The 15,426-nt window shown below is 39.0% G+C and overlaps 1 protein-coding gene across 1 annotated transcript; it reads left to right on the top strand.

Moving 5' to 3' along the window:
- Positions 1–865: 865 nt before the first annotated feature.
- Positions 866–15,105, top strand: LOC128635424 (sialic acid-binding Ig-like lectin 5). Its single transcript, XM_053688395.1, has 11 exons — positions 866–1,049; positions 5,433–5,500; positions 6,024–6,389; positions 6,498–6,827; positions 6,910–7,167; positions 9,930–10,187; positions 13,288–13,572; positions 13,645–13,744; positions 13,922–13,940; positions 14,343–14,421; positions 14,533–15,105. The coding sequence occupies exons 2-11, from the start codon at positions 5,443–5,445 to the stop codon at positions 14,544–14,546; spliced, it is 1,767 nt and encodes a 588-aa protein (XP_053544370.1). The 5' UTR covers positions 866–1,049; positions 5,433–5,442; the 3' UTR covers positions 14,547–15,105.
- Positions 15,106–15,426: the final 321 nt, after the last annotated feature.

The following is a 15,426-nucleotide window of genomic DNA, read 5'->3' as shown; positions in this document are numbered from 1 at the left end:
TTCGATGACATTGGGTCTAAACTCTTTATCCGTTTCATCAACTGCTTCCATAGCTACAAGAGTTACCTTCTCTAGACTGTAGCATAAATAGTCAAACACTCCGTCAGCAGCCTGGCAGAAACAGCTGATGTCCCTGTATTTTTGAATGCCATGCGAATCACTGAGGACCTCATGCATCCTCACTGTGCCCTTGATGGTGAACAGGGAGACTTCTTTCAAACCTTCACCCTTCTTCTCAACTTCCTCCTCACTTACATAGAAGAGTTTAACCTTGCCTGTATCTTCTAGCAGTTGGAGAAGGTCTGTGCATTTGGGATATCTCTACCTTGCCTATATATATATATATATATATATATATATATATATATATATATATATATATATATATATATATATATAATTTATTTATTTTTTAATACAAATGCACATTTACTATTCACATTCGGAACGTATGTGAATAGTAAATGTGAGTTTTTATAACTATTTTATCACCCTTCATTTCTGGATCTGTAATAGTTCAGTTAGTACCTTGAAACGTATGTGATGGGTTGCTATCTGGTGATGATGCAGGGGTCACCACTCAAATATAGCCTCATTGATGGCTCAAGAAGGTGTAATAACATTGTTTTACTTTAAAATATAAATACATTGTAGCAATAAAGTGTTTTTTCAAGTGTAATCGTACTGTGAAGTGCAAGGACAGAAAAATGCACATTTCCGTAGAATGACCCACAATCAAAAAAGCTTTAGTCGTTCTCTCCGATTTGTCTCTGTGTCGGTATTTTCATGGAGAGGTGTGAATTGTTCGCCTGCGGGGAGCTGAAACTCCGCCCCTTTCCCACCCCTCTGCTCACAAGCAGTTAATCTTGTCATAAACTTGGACACTCAGAAACCCTCCAGTGTCCTGACTAATCTTATACCAGAATTGCGGCGATAAAATATTTCATTTCGTGGCATCTTGTGGCTTGTTTTCCTGTTGTGTAGCTCTTCCTGCAGGCCACTCTATCTCTCCGTTTTTCAGTATTTACTGTTCCTGATGAACATCTCAGGTAATATTGGATGTATTCATTTATTTATTTATAGAAAAGAAATGAATCTCATTCTAACTTACAGAAGTGCTTTGAAGTCTCCATCAATAAATACATCCTGAAATTTACTAAACAGAGGAACGGGATTGTACAAGGCTAACAGAAGATATTATTAGAATGTGCAGTAACATATTCAGGTTTCAACTTTACAGACAAAACTTCTTAAAAACATGTTAAATAATTTTTTTAATTATAAAAATTGTCTAATTAGAATATTTTACATGTTAAATTTTGCACTTTGTTGTATATGCATTTGTTAGAATTTTAGATTTTTTACTCCTGAAGCACAAAATACTGGCCAGAGATTACTGTGATGCCCCACCCATACTGATTTAATAAGGCTGATAATAATTGGTAATTACTAACTAATAATAATTATTATTAACTTGAGATTAAATTTCAAGAACAAACAGTGTCGGCAGGAGAGAGCTTGCTATAAGGTTAAAATGTTAAATGTTAAACATTAAAATGTAAAAAAACATTAAAAGATCAAACATTTTTAAAGATGTACATGTGGCTATGGGGATTCGTATGGTATTGATATATTGATTGATATATTCTATGGTAGATTTTTGCTAGGGTGTTGCGATTTGGTTGCTGTGGTATCCCAGGTGGTTTGTAGGGTATTGCTAGGAAGTTTGTGTCATTCCACATGGTTGCTAGGGTGTTGCCTGATATATAGTTTGTATATTATGTACCTTTATTTTTGACAAGTCTAGGTCAAAGGTCAAAAAGATACATATTACTGTCTATGTACACGTCAAAGGTCATAATCATCATAATTAAATATAATGATGACAGGTCAAAGGGTCATCATAATCAATTATAATTATGTTAAATCCGGTTCCGATGTATTCCAGACACACACACACACACACACACACACACAAGTTGTTTCCTTACCCATAGATTGTGATACACTCATGTGTTAAGCCTAGGTCAAAAAGGTCAATGATAATTATTGCTGCATGTTCTTTACCTATAGCTTTTTCTATAGCTCTGCTGTGTTACACACACACACACACACACACACACACACACACACACACACACACACAAACGCTCACACATACATAAGGATGATGAAAAAAATAAGTAAATGATTCATACTGAATTTCCATACACATCCAACCAAAAATATGACACACACACAGCCAAACAAAAATATTACTCACACATGCACGCACACATCCAAACAAAATCATCGCGTGCACACACATATACCTAAGGCTGATGAAAAATAAATAAATGATTAATAATTAATTCTGTACAAATCCAACCAAAAATATGACTCTTTCTCGCACACACACACACACACACACACACACACACACACACACACACTCACACACACACACACACACCCTGTCCAATCAGCACAAAAGAAATTAAAATTGCTCGATCCGGTAGGTGACGTTATTAGCACCATAGTTTATAGAAGAACAAGGCCTCACCCACCCTCTAGGTTTTGTACCCACCCTCTGTACTTCGAAGATCGTGTGTGAGCTTACAACATGTCTGCTGCTTGTCCTGATGCACTGAATTAAGCTGACTCTTTTTTGGGGAAGATTTGAAAAAATTTTAGAGCATGAAAAGATTCAATATTGGGGGGCTGTGCTACTGACAAGTTTTCCCCATTGATTGTGAAATAGTCATGAGTTAAGCCTAGGTCAAAAAAGGTTAAAGATAATTATTGCTGCATGTTCATTCCTATAGCTTTTGCTGTAGCTCCGGTGCATTCTGCGCGCACACACACACACACACACACACACACACACACACACACACACACACACACACACACACACAGACTAATGATTTGTTAGTAACCTTAACCTTCAGCCTAATGATTTGCAAATTCTGTATACAGTGCTTGAAAAGAAACATATATAACGAACTTTAAAAGGTAGAAAGGAGGTCTATGAATTAGTTAATGAGTATCTCTCTCTCTTTATATCGCTATTACAATAGTGCTTAAACAGATACGTAGCAGACAAATATACATAGTTTTATTTAGTACCAAATCTGTTAACCAGACGTATGTGTGTGTGGGGAACGCAGCGGAGCTATAGCAAAAGCTATAGGTAAAGAACATGCAGCAATAATTATCATTGACCTTTTTGACCTAGGCCTAACACATGAGTGTATCACAATCTATGGGTAAGGAAACAACTTTGTGTGTGTGTCTGGAATACATCGGAACCGGATTTAACATAATTATAATTGATTATGATGACCCTTTGACCTGTCATCATTATATTTAATGATTATGACCTTTGACGTGTACATAGACAGTAATATGTATCTTTTTGACCTTTGACCTAGACCTGTTAAAAGTAAAGTGACATAATATGCAAACTATATTATATATAATGGGTTATCGTAGGGTTGGTGGTTCAATTCCCAGCCCACATGACTCCACTGAACCCCATGTTGCTCCCGATGGCAAGCCTTGCATTGCAGCTCTGATTCCATTGGTGTGTGTGAATGGGTGAATGAGAACCAGTGTAAAGTGCTTTGAGGTTGAAGGTTAACCGCTAAGGTTAAAAAAGTACTATATAAGTGCAGACCATTTACCATTCCAGGTTGTTGCCTAGGTGGTTTCTGTAGTATCCCAGGCGGTTGGTATTCTAGGTGGTTGTTAAGTGGTTGCTATTCTTAGTGGTTGCTATGGTATTTCATGCAGGGTAGTCCTAAATATTTAACATATTAAATCAAAATTATTATAAAACTGTAATTGATTCATGGTGTGCACTGTGTGAAGTTAAATGAAACCTACAGCTAAATTATTTTCAGTATCTAAAGATATAATTTTGTAAACATTTCAGCTGATTCAGCTGAAAATGAATGTTTTGAAGCTGTGTAATGAAATCTTGTGGCTGGTGTGAAAGGTGAAGTAAGGTTGTTGCAGGATTGGCTGTTTCACACGTGAAAATTGAACTTTTTGTGGTTGAAAGTTGACAGTGTTTAGCCTGGATACCAATAAACACAGTATGGCACTGCGTCATAGCAAAGCAAGCTAGTATAATTAGATTTTAAATAAGGTAGAAGGACTGGATATTTTTTGTCTACTTAATTCCATTGCACTTTAAATTGCAGTATGGTGACGGGTTTAGTACGTATATTACAAGTTATTTTATACACAAAGGTACTTTGACAGTCGAATATTATTTAGTTAAAAATACCTTGTTTACATGTCACAAGCTGAAGATGTAATTTTTTTATAACTAAAATATAAATGCCATTTACAACAGTTATTGATGCTAATATCCAAGTTTGAACATGACATGAATAAATATATATACCTCCAGTTTAATACAGAATAATTATATAATGATAGACATATGATCCCTGTGTTACATACTCTTTTTATTCAGAAATGGATGTATTTACTGTCATTTGTTAGGATTTACCTCTCACATCTCATAGTATTAAATTCTAACCTTAGTCTAAGCTGAAGTTAAGACTGAACTAGTGTTAGCTACAAAGATCATGACAGTAACATTTAGAGCTGTTAGAATTAATGTTATTAATATTTATGTACTCAACAATAAAATGCAATAAAACTGTACATTTTAAGATCCCATGTTTGATTTTCAATCACCTACTGTAAATAGTTTCTGTAAAACTTATGAAAAAACAGAAAAAAAGTCTGAGTACATGCAATGTAATGTATGGCATACTTTATTGTCCCTTTTATCAGATGTATCCAATATATAATTACACTTTTCGTAACGAACGTTTAAGCCCTAAAAGTGATGCTACATGAAAGTAGTTAATTTCCAACATACAAAAATTAACAAGATGCTGTTCCTGTGGTAATATAAAAAAATTAGAAATGTAGGGCACTAGGTAGAATCTACAGTACAATCCAATCATTATAGGGTATTATGTAGTGTGTATGGGGTGTGAACAGGAAATGAGTGAGTGAAGTATCCTGTGAAATCATGTGCTAATTTTTTAAATACCGAGCCTAAGTGTTTCTCCATGTAAAACTCCACAGAAATCGTAGTGATAGTGTCACATGTTTATACAAAATGAGTTGTACTTCTGATGCCATTGAATATTTTTATATGTGAATAAGAGTGAACAATAAAGTGAATCTGTAATCATCTGCATACACATTGTTAACAGGTAAGTGTTAAATTGGCCACACCCACAACAAAATAACTAAAAGAACTGTAATTAGAGTTTATCTTAAACTTCCCTTTTAATCAGTATCAATAAATGACATCATACACACATTAACCTACAGTATGTTGAAACATTTGTACTAATCGTGTTGTTGATTGCATGTACTTTTCTGTCTAACTGAGATCATTTCTCATTATGGTTCTTCTCCAGGTGATCTTTCATGAACAGAAAAATGAAATCAGCAGTGAAACTTGTCATCATTTATTCTCTATTTCAAGGTTTGTGTGAAAGTTGATTTTAATTTGTGAACTGATAATGGCAGGAACTGAGTGCTTTGTTTATTAGTGTGTGATTCTGTAGCATAACTAGTATAGTGGTAGTTTTGTGTTTGTGTTACAGTAGTGATTTTGTTTTGTGTGTCACGTTACAAAGATGGATACGGAAGCAAGCGCAGATCTTCAAGCATTTAATAAACAAACAAACAACAAAACAAAGACCCAATAACACCAGGCAAAATACTGTGGCAAAAACTAAACGCGGAAGTGTGGAGAAAAGCATAGAAAGATGATGGATATACAATACGTAAGATGAGGAAGTAGTGCAAACAGTGGCTATATATAGGAGTGCACGTTAAACAAAAAATGTGATACAGGTGCAGGTGGTCATGTGACAATGATGTGGTATGGTGCAGTGGCTGCTGGGAAATGAAGTCCAGAGTTCCCTCCTTGATATATGACATTGGGTCTTACTGTACTAATGATTTTGTGGTGTGTGTGTGTGTGTGTGTGTGTGTGTGTGCAGGTGTTTTGTGTAGAGAATTCTCCATCAGTCTACCAGAGAGTGTAGAAGCTGTGAGAGGACTCTGTGTTCTCATACCCTGCAGTTATGAGATTGAAGAACAATATGATGGAGACCTCCAGAAAGATCCTACAGGAATCTGGTTAAAAGACGGCACAAGTCATTACTATAACAAAGTCTTTAACTCTAAAGAAACTGAAGGGAATCAGATTGAAGGGAAACTTATAGGAGACCTCCGCATGAAGAACTGCACCACCGTCTTCTACAACATCAGACAGAGTGACCGTGGAGATTATTACTTTAGATTAGAAACTTCAGGAAGCCTGAAATACAATTATCTATCTTCATCAGTGTCTGTAAGAGTGGGAGGTGAGATCTGCAGCAGTGTGTGTGTACAGTGTAACTGTAATTACACTAATGATGCACTGGAACACATTTAAAACTCATCTCTAATGTGATACTGTGTGTTTATCTCAGACTCTCCAATCACACCCTCAATAACACTGTATAAGGAGGATCAGGGGGAGGTGGAGGACCAAAATGAGGTGGTGGAGGGAACTTCAGTGAGTCTCATTTGCTCTGCTCCAGCTCCTCCATGTCTCTTAAAGCCACCCACTTTTACATGGAACTTCCTGCCTGAGGAGAGAAGACAGCAGCAGAACCACAACACCAGCTTCAGCTCCTCTCAGCTGAACTTCACCGCTACTCACCTTCATCATGGACTCACGTTCACCTGCACTGCCACCTACCAGCTCCAGAACGAGATCACCAAATCGGCACAGAGCTCTTTTATACTACATGTTCTGTGTGAGTGCTGATTAATCACTTCACATTCACTACACTTTTAATGATTCATGGAGTCTCCTAAATCCTGTTCTTCCTCCTTTAGATGGTCCTAGAAACACGTCAGTATCAGCGTCTCCATCTGCTTCAGTGCTTTTGGGCAGTTCAGTGTCTCTGAGATGCAGCAGTGATGCAAACCCAGCAGTGCTGAACTACACCTGGTACAGAGAGAACGGAGAGCAGATAGGAACCGGAAACCATCTCACCATCAACACCACTGATTCTACACACAGTGGTCTATACTACTGTAGAGCTCAAAACCAGCACGGAGATCACACCTCATCTGTCCTCCTGGATGTTCAGTGTGAGTACAGTGCTGGAGCTTTGCTAATGCTATGTCACATGGGTCATATTAACATGGGCTGAGCATTAATAAATTTTAAGAAACTCACCTAGTTTGTTCTCAGCCTTATCCTGGAGTCTTAGCCACAGTGTTGTAGAATTCCAGCCTTGTTTTGGGCTTTATTTTACGTAACTAATTCCCACATAGCGGACGGTCTTGGGCCAAATGTGGCCTCAGGATCAGGCCTCAGTGTGGGCCATGTGTGGCAATGATGGCACTGCAAATGTGACGGCAAACAACATTTGGGCTGATTGTGGATAGAGGTGTATGGCCCAGATCATTGTAGTGATTGCGGGCCACAAGCCAAGATTTTCTGTCTCTCTCTCTCTCTCTCTCTCTCTCTCTCCCCTCACACACTTTTTCATGATTTTTAAATGTGTCGCTATTTGAATTAGTTTGTATCCCATCTCCCCATTGTTCATTTACTGATTTATAAGGTCAGTGAAAATAAGCCATGTCCAGAAGAAAAAAGGAGAAATCATTTAAAAAGAACTAGTTTTATGTGCCAAGTTCTCAGAAATGTAATTCAAGAAATTTCTATAAGGTTACACAACCTGAACAAAACATGCATTTTCATAACAAGATCAACTGGTTATGAAAATGCATGTTTGCCATCCATGCCATGTAAGGCCAACGCAGTGTTGGTAGGCAAGACCTATGTGGTAGTGGGTCTTGCTTTTGGGTCACTGTATACAACGGCAGTGTTGCAGGCCTACCAGACTGACCGGCTGAGTGAGCTCGATATACGGTGGCAATCAGCCAGTTCCTTCCCGGTTGTGTTGAGTGGAGCCCGTGCCAGCACTAGTGTGAGGGAGGCACAGAAGGTGAGTGTCATGGCCTGCTACTAGGCCTGATCTGACAATGGTCATAAAGGCCAAGCAGACAAAGGAGGAGGGACAAGAAATAAGGAAATAAGGGGCCGTGGAGGGACATATCAGGGAACATGAGGTTATTAGGGCAGTTATCCCCTAGTATTAATGTAGGGCCGTCCCTAGTTGTCCCAAGCTGACCCAAGTTTTCAGTGTTCTCTGGTAAGTGAGCCGTCACAGGGCAACGAAAACCTGATGCTTTCCCTCCAACAGAATGTGGAAAGGTTAACATCTCTAAAAGACCATCTGGCAGTGTGGAAACTACTGGCAAATGTGTCTCCATGGGTTCTGTCTACTGTAGAAACAGGTTACCGGGTCCAGTTCAGAGCTTGTTCCCCCCCGGTTCAAAGGTGTACTCACCACAGTCGTCAGCACAGAGCAGAGACTGATGTTAGTGCAGGAAAGGGGCCATAGGACATGTACCCTGTTCCCTGAGGGAGGTAGGTTTTTACAGCCGTTATTCCCTGGTCCACAAAAAAGAGGGGAGTATGCATCTAATTTTAGATCTGCATCATCTGAACCGTACTCTTCAGACATACAGGTTCAAGATGCTGCTGCTCACACTTATCGTTCCACAGATTCAGAGCTAAAAGATGCATATTTCTACATAGAAATATTGCCCAGTCACAGGAAGTTCCTGAGTTTTGCGTTTGGAGGCAATGCATACCAATATCGGGTTCTTCCCTTCCGGCTAGCTTTGTACCCTTACACCTTCACAAAGTGCATGGATGTCATTCTGGCTCCATTGCGACCACAGGGCATCAGAGTACTAAACCAGTGGTTCCCAAACTTTTCCAGGGCAAGGCCCCCAAATGGCATTAACATTTGACTGAGGTCCCCCTTTTCCAAGATGTCTTTAAAACACATTAAAAATACAGACTTCTGAATATATCCCCTTTTAAAAAAATTAATAATTACATCTTGCATCTTTACATTACATTCGATTAGGAATTGATTGTGTGTGTGTGCGTGTGGTTGTCTGAGAGTGAGAAAGAGAAAATCATGTATTTATTTATTTTTCACACCAAATTCTTGAGGCCCCTTGGGGGCCGCCCCACTTTGAAAACCACTGTACTAAACTACCTGCACGAGTGGTTAATTCTAGCACAATTAAGGGAACTGGGGACTGGATTCAACATCGAGATGTTGTTCTCGCCCACATGAAGAGCTTGGGGCTCAGGTTAAACCTCAAGAAAAGTATGCTTTCTCCATTGCAGAGGACAACTTTTCTAGAGGTTATAAGGATTCTACTACAATGAGGGTATTTCTATCCGCAACATGCGTAGGGTCAATCCTGTCAACATTGAGCAAGATAAAGCTGGATCTTGGCATCTCCTCCAGCCACTTGGAGCTTATGGCAGCAGCAACCAACGTCATACCATTGGGCCTATTGCACAGGAGACCGTTTCAGTGGTGGCTGAGAAGTTGGGGGTTTCGTACAAGGACGAAACATCTCAGAGTAATTACTGTCACATGGCGATGCCTACATGCTCTGAGAATTTGAAGTGTCCCCGTGTTCTAGCCTTGGGTCACTCTCTAGGGGTGTCTCCTTAGTGCAAGACGGTAATGACAGACAGCTCCCTCATGGGCTGGAGCTGGGTCTTAGACAGCTGTCCAGCTCACGGTCTTTGGAGCGGCCTTCATCTGGAGCGGCATTTAAATTGCCTAGAAATGTGGGACATATTCCTAGCACTGAAATTCCTTCTTCCTCAGTTCTAAAATTTCTGAAAAATCATTTAAAGTTTACCAAATCCAAAAAGACATATTTTGGGAATAGACCCAAAGATCAGATTATATTGAAACTGCTCTACCATCATACCTCTATATTACAACCTCCTGTTCTTCCTCCCTCAGATGGTCCTAGAAACACGTCAGTATCAGCGTCTCCATCTGCTTCAGTGCTTTTGGGCAGTTCAGTGTCTCTGAGATGCAGCAGTGATGCAAACCCAGCAGTGCTGAACTACACCTGGTACAGAGAGAACGGAGAGCAGATAGGAACCGGAAACCATCTCACCATCAACACCACTGATTCTACACACAGTGGTCTATACTACTGTAGAGCTCAAAACCAGCACGGAGATCACACCTCATCTGTCCTCCTGGATGTTCTGTGTGAGTACTTACGAAGTTTATACACAAACCCCTTTTAAAACTCCTTAACTTAAGAAAATCCAAAACAGTTCTTAGTTCTTTTCTTGCAGCTTCATTACTCAAGATTCAAAGGTTTATTTGTCCCATGCACATTGGTAGCAGATACAAAGGTGCAGTGAAATGAGATGCAGCATCTCTGAATACTGTGCATAACGAAAACAATTGATAGACATTCATACACACTATACAGACAATATAGCAGTGGACATAGCGTAATGGACAGCTCAGTACAAAACAAGAGCATACAACAAATACATATATGTGTAGGTATATGGTCTGCACTTATATAGTGCTTTTTAACCTTAGCGGTTAAAAAACTGTCTCATTCACCCATTCACACACACACTCACACACCAATGGCAGCGGAGTTACCATGCAGGGCGCTAGCCTGCCATTGGGAACAACTTGGGGTTCAGTGTCTTGCCCATAGACAGTTCAGTATATGGAGTCATGTGGGCCAGGAATCGAACTGCCATCCCTGTGATTAGTGGACAACCCACTCTACCACCTAAACCACAGCCACCTCATGTGTGTGTTTGTGAATGTACATTATATATGCACATATATATACCAAAGTGTCCTGAGCATGTGCAAATATGCCATATGTGACATATGTTCAGGTGCCATTTGTGTGTGCATTAGTGTCACGTGCAGAGGAACTGGAGGGTGTTGTTCATGAGCTCAAGGTTCTAATGGCCTGGGGGAGAAGCTCCTCCTTACCCTCTCAGTCCCGGCCATGTGGCTGCAGAGGCACTTTCCCAACTGCAGTCACTGGAACAGACCATTGTAGGGATGTGCGCGATCCTTTAAGATCCTTCCTCCTCTTGTCCTGCACCGCCTGGTGTAGATGTCCTGCAGTCTGGGTAATGCTGACCTGGTGATACATTACCACCCTCTGCAGGACTTTGCAGTCCTTAGCACAGCATTTCCCATACCAGGTGGTGATGCTCCCAGTGAGGTCCCTCTAGATGTCTTAAACAACTTAGACAACCAACCCATTTTTCAATTCATCAGGAATATTGGAACATGTGACTGACAGGTGTATTTTGTATCACAGGTGTGCGCTGTTAGATTGTTTAAACAATTAATAACTCTAAATGTCTACTATTGGTTTGAGCCTTGGGTTTTGATCTGTGAAGACTGCAAATGTTGTAATTAAAAAGATAAACCAACATAAATACCAGAGATCTTCATATGGGAGAAAACAAGCCATTTTGAAGCTGAGAAAAGAGAGGAACTTGATCAGAGACATTGCACAAGCATCGGGTATATTCAGTACAACAATTTGTCCTGAAAAAAAAAGAAGGCACTGGTGTACTGAGCAACAGACATCGCATGGGTCGGCCAAGGAAAACAACAACAGCTGATGACAGAAACATTGTGAGAGCTGCGAAGAAAAACAAAATTTCTTTTTCACCAACATCACCACACATTGTTGGTGATGTTGGTGACATCACCAACAAAAAAGGGTAGGGTCTAATTGCCAGTCTAATTGGGAGGAATGTCATCATGCAGCCAGACAATGACCCCAAAACACACCGCCAATACAATAAAGGACTTCATCAGAGAAAAAGGAAAAAATGGGCAGTAGTGACTCAACGAGTAAGGCTCTGGGGTCCTGACAATACGTTTGGGGATTCAAGCCCCAGCACTGCCAAGCTGCCACTGTTGTGTGCTGGAGCAAGGCCCTTAACCATATCTGCTGCAGGGGTGCTGTGTCATGGCTGACCCTGTGCTCTGACGCCAGCTTCCTAACAAGCTGGGATATGTGACAAAATCTATTTCACCTTGCTGTAATGCATATGTGACAAATAAAGGCTTCTTAAAGTGGAAGATTTTAGACTGGCCAAATCAGTCACCAGACTTTAACCCAGTTGAGTAACATTTCACCTCCTGAACAGGAGACTGAAGGGAGAACCCCGCTGAAACAAACATCAACTAAAAGAAGCTGCGCCTCAAGACTAGAAAGCATCACAAAAGAAGAATGCAACTGTTGATGTCAGTGGGTCACCAGCTTGATGCAGCTATGGCAAGCAAGAGATATGAAACCAAATAATAAGTGTTATTTACTTTAAGACTCCTACACCTATACTCAACCTATACTCAACCCCTATACCTTTGCTCAGCTAAGGTGCCATGTTCTAAGTTATTTAAGATATATAGGTGTATATATATCAGGAAATGAAAACTGAAATTCTGATCTGTAGTCTCATATTAATCTTTTGATCTCAAACCCAAATGTCTTCAGTGTTTAGCAAAAACAATAGAATTGGTCTTACCATTGCAATACATTCAGAGGGGACTATGCATGCTGCCTTATCCCTTCCACACAGAAACCTCTGCAGTAACTCAGAATTTGGGAACGTCTTTAAATACAGTACATCATCGGTTCCATCATTGCATTTGTATGAGAGGTGGTTTGTCACTCTTCTGAAATGTTAAAAAATCTTAAATCTTAAAATCTTCAATTTCATCCACAAAAGGCTGGTGTGGCTGCAGGCTTTCAGCTTGTTTAATCAGTTAATCTTGGGAATGAATCAGGAATGAATATCAGATGTTGTTGCTGCTGTGAACTGGTGAACAAAGGTCAGCAATAGAAAACTGCATAATATCTGGGCTGCAAATGTGATTCACTTGCGTTGATTCCCCTTGTACAGAGTTCAAATGTTTCACGGCATATTATGCAGTTTGCAGACACTGGTCTAAGCCAGCACAAGAATTTGCTCTTCTCCAGCCACTTTGGATTAAATTGACATGTATCCATGTAGATGATGCTTTTAGCTTAACCGCATATTCCTCTGTCATGCAAGTGACCGACCCAGAATAATGTGTGTGCGACATGTCAGGAGTTTTTTTATTATTATTACTTATTTTATTTTTTTAAATGACACAAAAGAAAGTTAATTAAAAGACACTTATGAAGCATAAAATATAAGATCATGCAACTTAAAATGTAAGACAATTTAAGACTTATTAATGGTTTAAATGTGTAAAATGTAATTTCAGAAGAAGAGTTTTTAAGGACCTGTAGACACCCTGTCTCTCCTTGTGTTTCTCTCAGATGCTCCTCAGGTCTCTCCGTTCTCCAGCTGTAACAGTGCTCATGATTTGATCATGTGTTCCTGTGAGGTTCGTGGAAATCCGTCTCCTAAACTGGCTTGGCATCTCTCTGGTCAGATTGTCTCTCCGTCTGAGGCGACATCTATCCAAGAGGAGTCTGTGTGTAACAGGGGTTTAAGAAGCGCTATTACCATCCGTCAGTCATTTATAGACACGCCCACTCTGCAGTGTGTTGGCTCCAACAACCTGGGCAATGACACACACCTGCTTAATATCATCATTTCAGGTAGGTAGCTGGAGCAGGTTAATAAAATGTATGTTTTTCATAGTTTAATCTTACTTTTGTTTTATTTTCCAGAACCCAGACACACCGCAGTACCTTATCTGGTTCCCTCTCTCTCTGTGGTTCTCCTTCTGTGTGTTGGTGTTATTGGATTTCTCATCTACAAATCAAAGCAGTGAGTCACAGATTTAGTTTATACAACTCACAGTGAATTAAACATTAGTTAAAATCAGTTAAGAATGGTCAGAAAAATAGAAGTAACAATTTTTTTATTGCAGAATGAAAGTTTATGATCTTAGACTTCAGTTTATAGATGAATGAATAAAATGTTTATATTTCATTTGTTTTCTAGATTGTCCAGGGAGATACAGGTGAGTCCAAAATAAATATTAATGATGATGGTGACAGTGATGATGATGAGGATGATGATGGTAATGATGTTGATGTTGGCGATGGTGGTGGTGATGACTGTTTTGGTAATGATGGTGATGATGATGATGGAAATGACAGTGACGATGATGATGGAAATGACAGTGATGTTGATGATGGAAATGACAGTGATGATGATGATGATGATGATGATGATGATGATGATGAGGGATGACAGTGATGTTGATGGGGATGTTGGCGACGGTGGTGGTGTTGACTGTTTTGGTAATAATTGTAATGACAGTGATGATGATGATGGTAATGACAGTGATGATGATGATGATGATGATGATGATGATGCTGATGGTGATGATTATGATTATGATGATGTTTATTATGTGAAGGTTCTACAGAGAGGAGATACTTATGTCAGGTTCTTTGCTGTACAGAACTCTGCATATGACTCTCTGCAGACTAACAGAGGTGATATCACAACATTAATTATTAACTTTATTCAGTTAACCTCATTTATTGCTTCAGGTTTTTAAACATGACCTTTATAAAGAGCTGATGAATTTTGTGTTTGTGTTTCAGAGAACAACGCCTGAGAAGCTGCCCGTTTTCATCACTAGATTTTCAGCCACATCAGGAATAATCACTGTGTGTGTTGCTGTTACATTGAAAGAATTAACAGTGGGGTGGTGTGATGAAGCGAAGTTATTGTTATCACTTCGAAGTTGGTTATTTTCCTATAACCTATATTTTATTCCTCTTACACCACAGCAATCTGACTCCAATTTTTCATTTATTAAATTTTGACATGTCATACTTTTAATCAGTTATAGTTACATTTAATGTTGTGGATCATCAGTGAAGCAAATTAATTCCTGTTCTCTCTTACATTATAGCAGATATAAACAGTTATTCTCTCACCAGCTTCTCTTTTTTCTCTATTCTGAAGTTAATAATACAAAAAAAAAAATATGTTACCAATATAACACAAAGCATAAACTCATCTGTCCTGAAAATGTTGGGAACTGTATTTCTGTTGGAAATCTGTAAGGAGCATCACTATTGAAATTTGGATTCATACATATACAAATATGTGTTACTGATTCTGTGTTGTTTTATTTTAATTGACTGTACACAATAAAGGGGTTTAATTTAGTTTTGTGTGAGTGAAATCTTGTTAAAAGACACATGACACATTTATAATTTATTTTTAGTTTTTTTTAACAACAAGGAAGAGGTGAGACAGATCATGACACGTGAAGGATACAGTCAGTGACGAGACAGGGAGACAGGACATGAATGAAAACAAAAACACACACGGTAATATAAACAAGACATAAGAATACGGAAGTGTTTTTTGAGAAAAGTGAGTAAAGCACTTTTGACTCAAAATCAATATAAATAAATATTATTATTATTATTATTATTATTATTATTATTATTATTATTATTATTAATATTATGATGTGTGTGCAG

The sequence above is a fragment of the Ictalurus punctatus genome, chromosome 19 (assembly GCF_001660625.3).
Source record: "Ictalurus punctatus breed USDA103 chromosome 19, Coco_2.0, whole genome shotgun sequence".
Lineage (NCBI taxonomy): Eukaryota > Metazoa > Chordata > Actinopteri > Siluriformes > Ictaluridae > Ictalurus > Ictalurus punctatus.
This window is presented reverse-complemented; position numbering and strand designations above follow the sequence as displayed.

Coding starts and splice junctions, on each gene's coding strand:
- LOC128635424 (XM_053688395.1), top strand. CDS start 5,443: ATGAACAGAAAAATGAAATCAGCAGTGAAACTTGTCATCATTTATTCT. Junction 6,390..6,497: donor AGTGTCTGTAAGAGTGGGAG/GTGAGATCTGCA, acceptor TGTTTATCTCAG/ACTCTCCAATCACACCCTCA. Junction 7,168..9,929: donor TGTCCTCCTGGATGTTCAGT/GTGAGTACAGTG, acceptor TTCCTCCCTCAG/ATGGTCCTAGAAACACGTCA.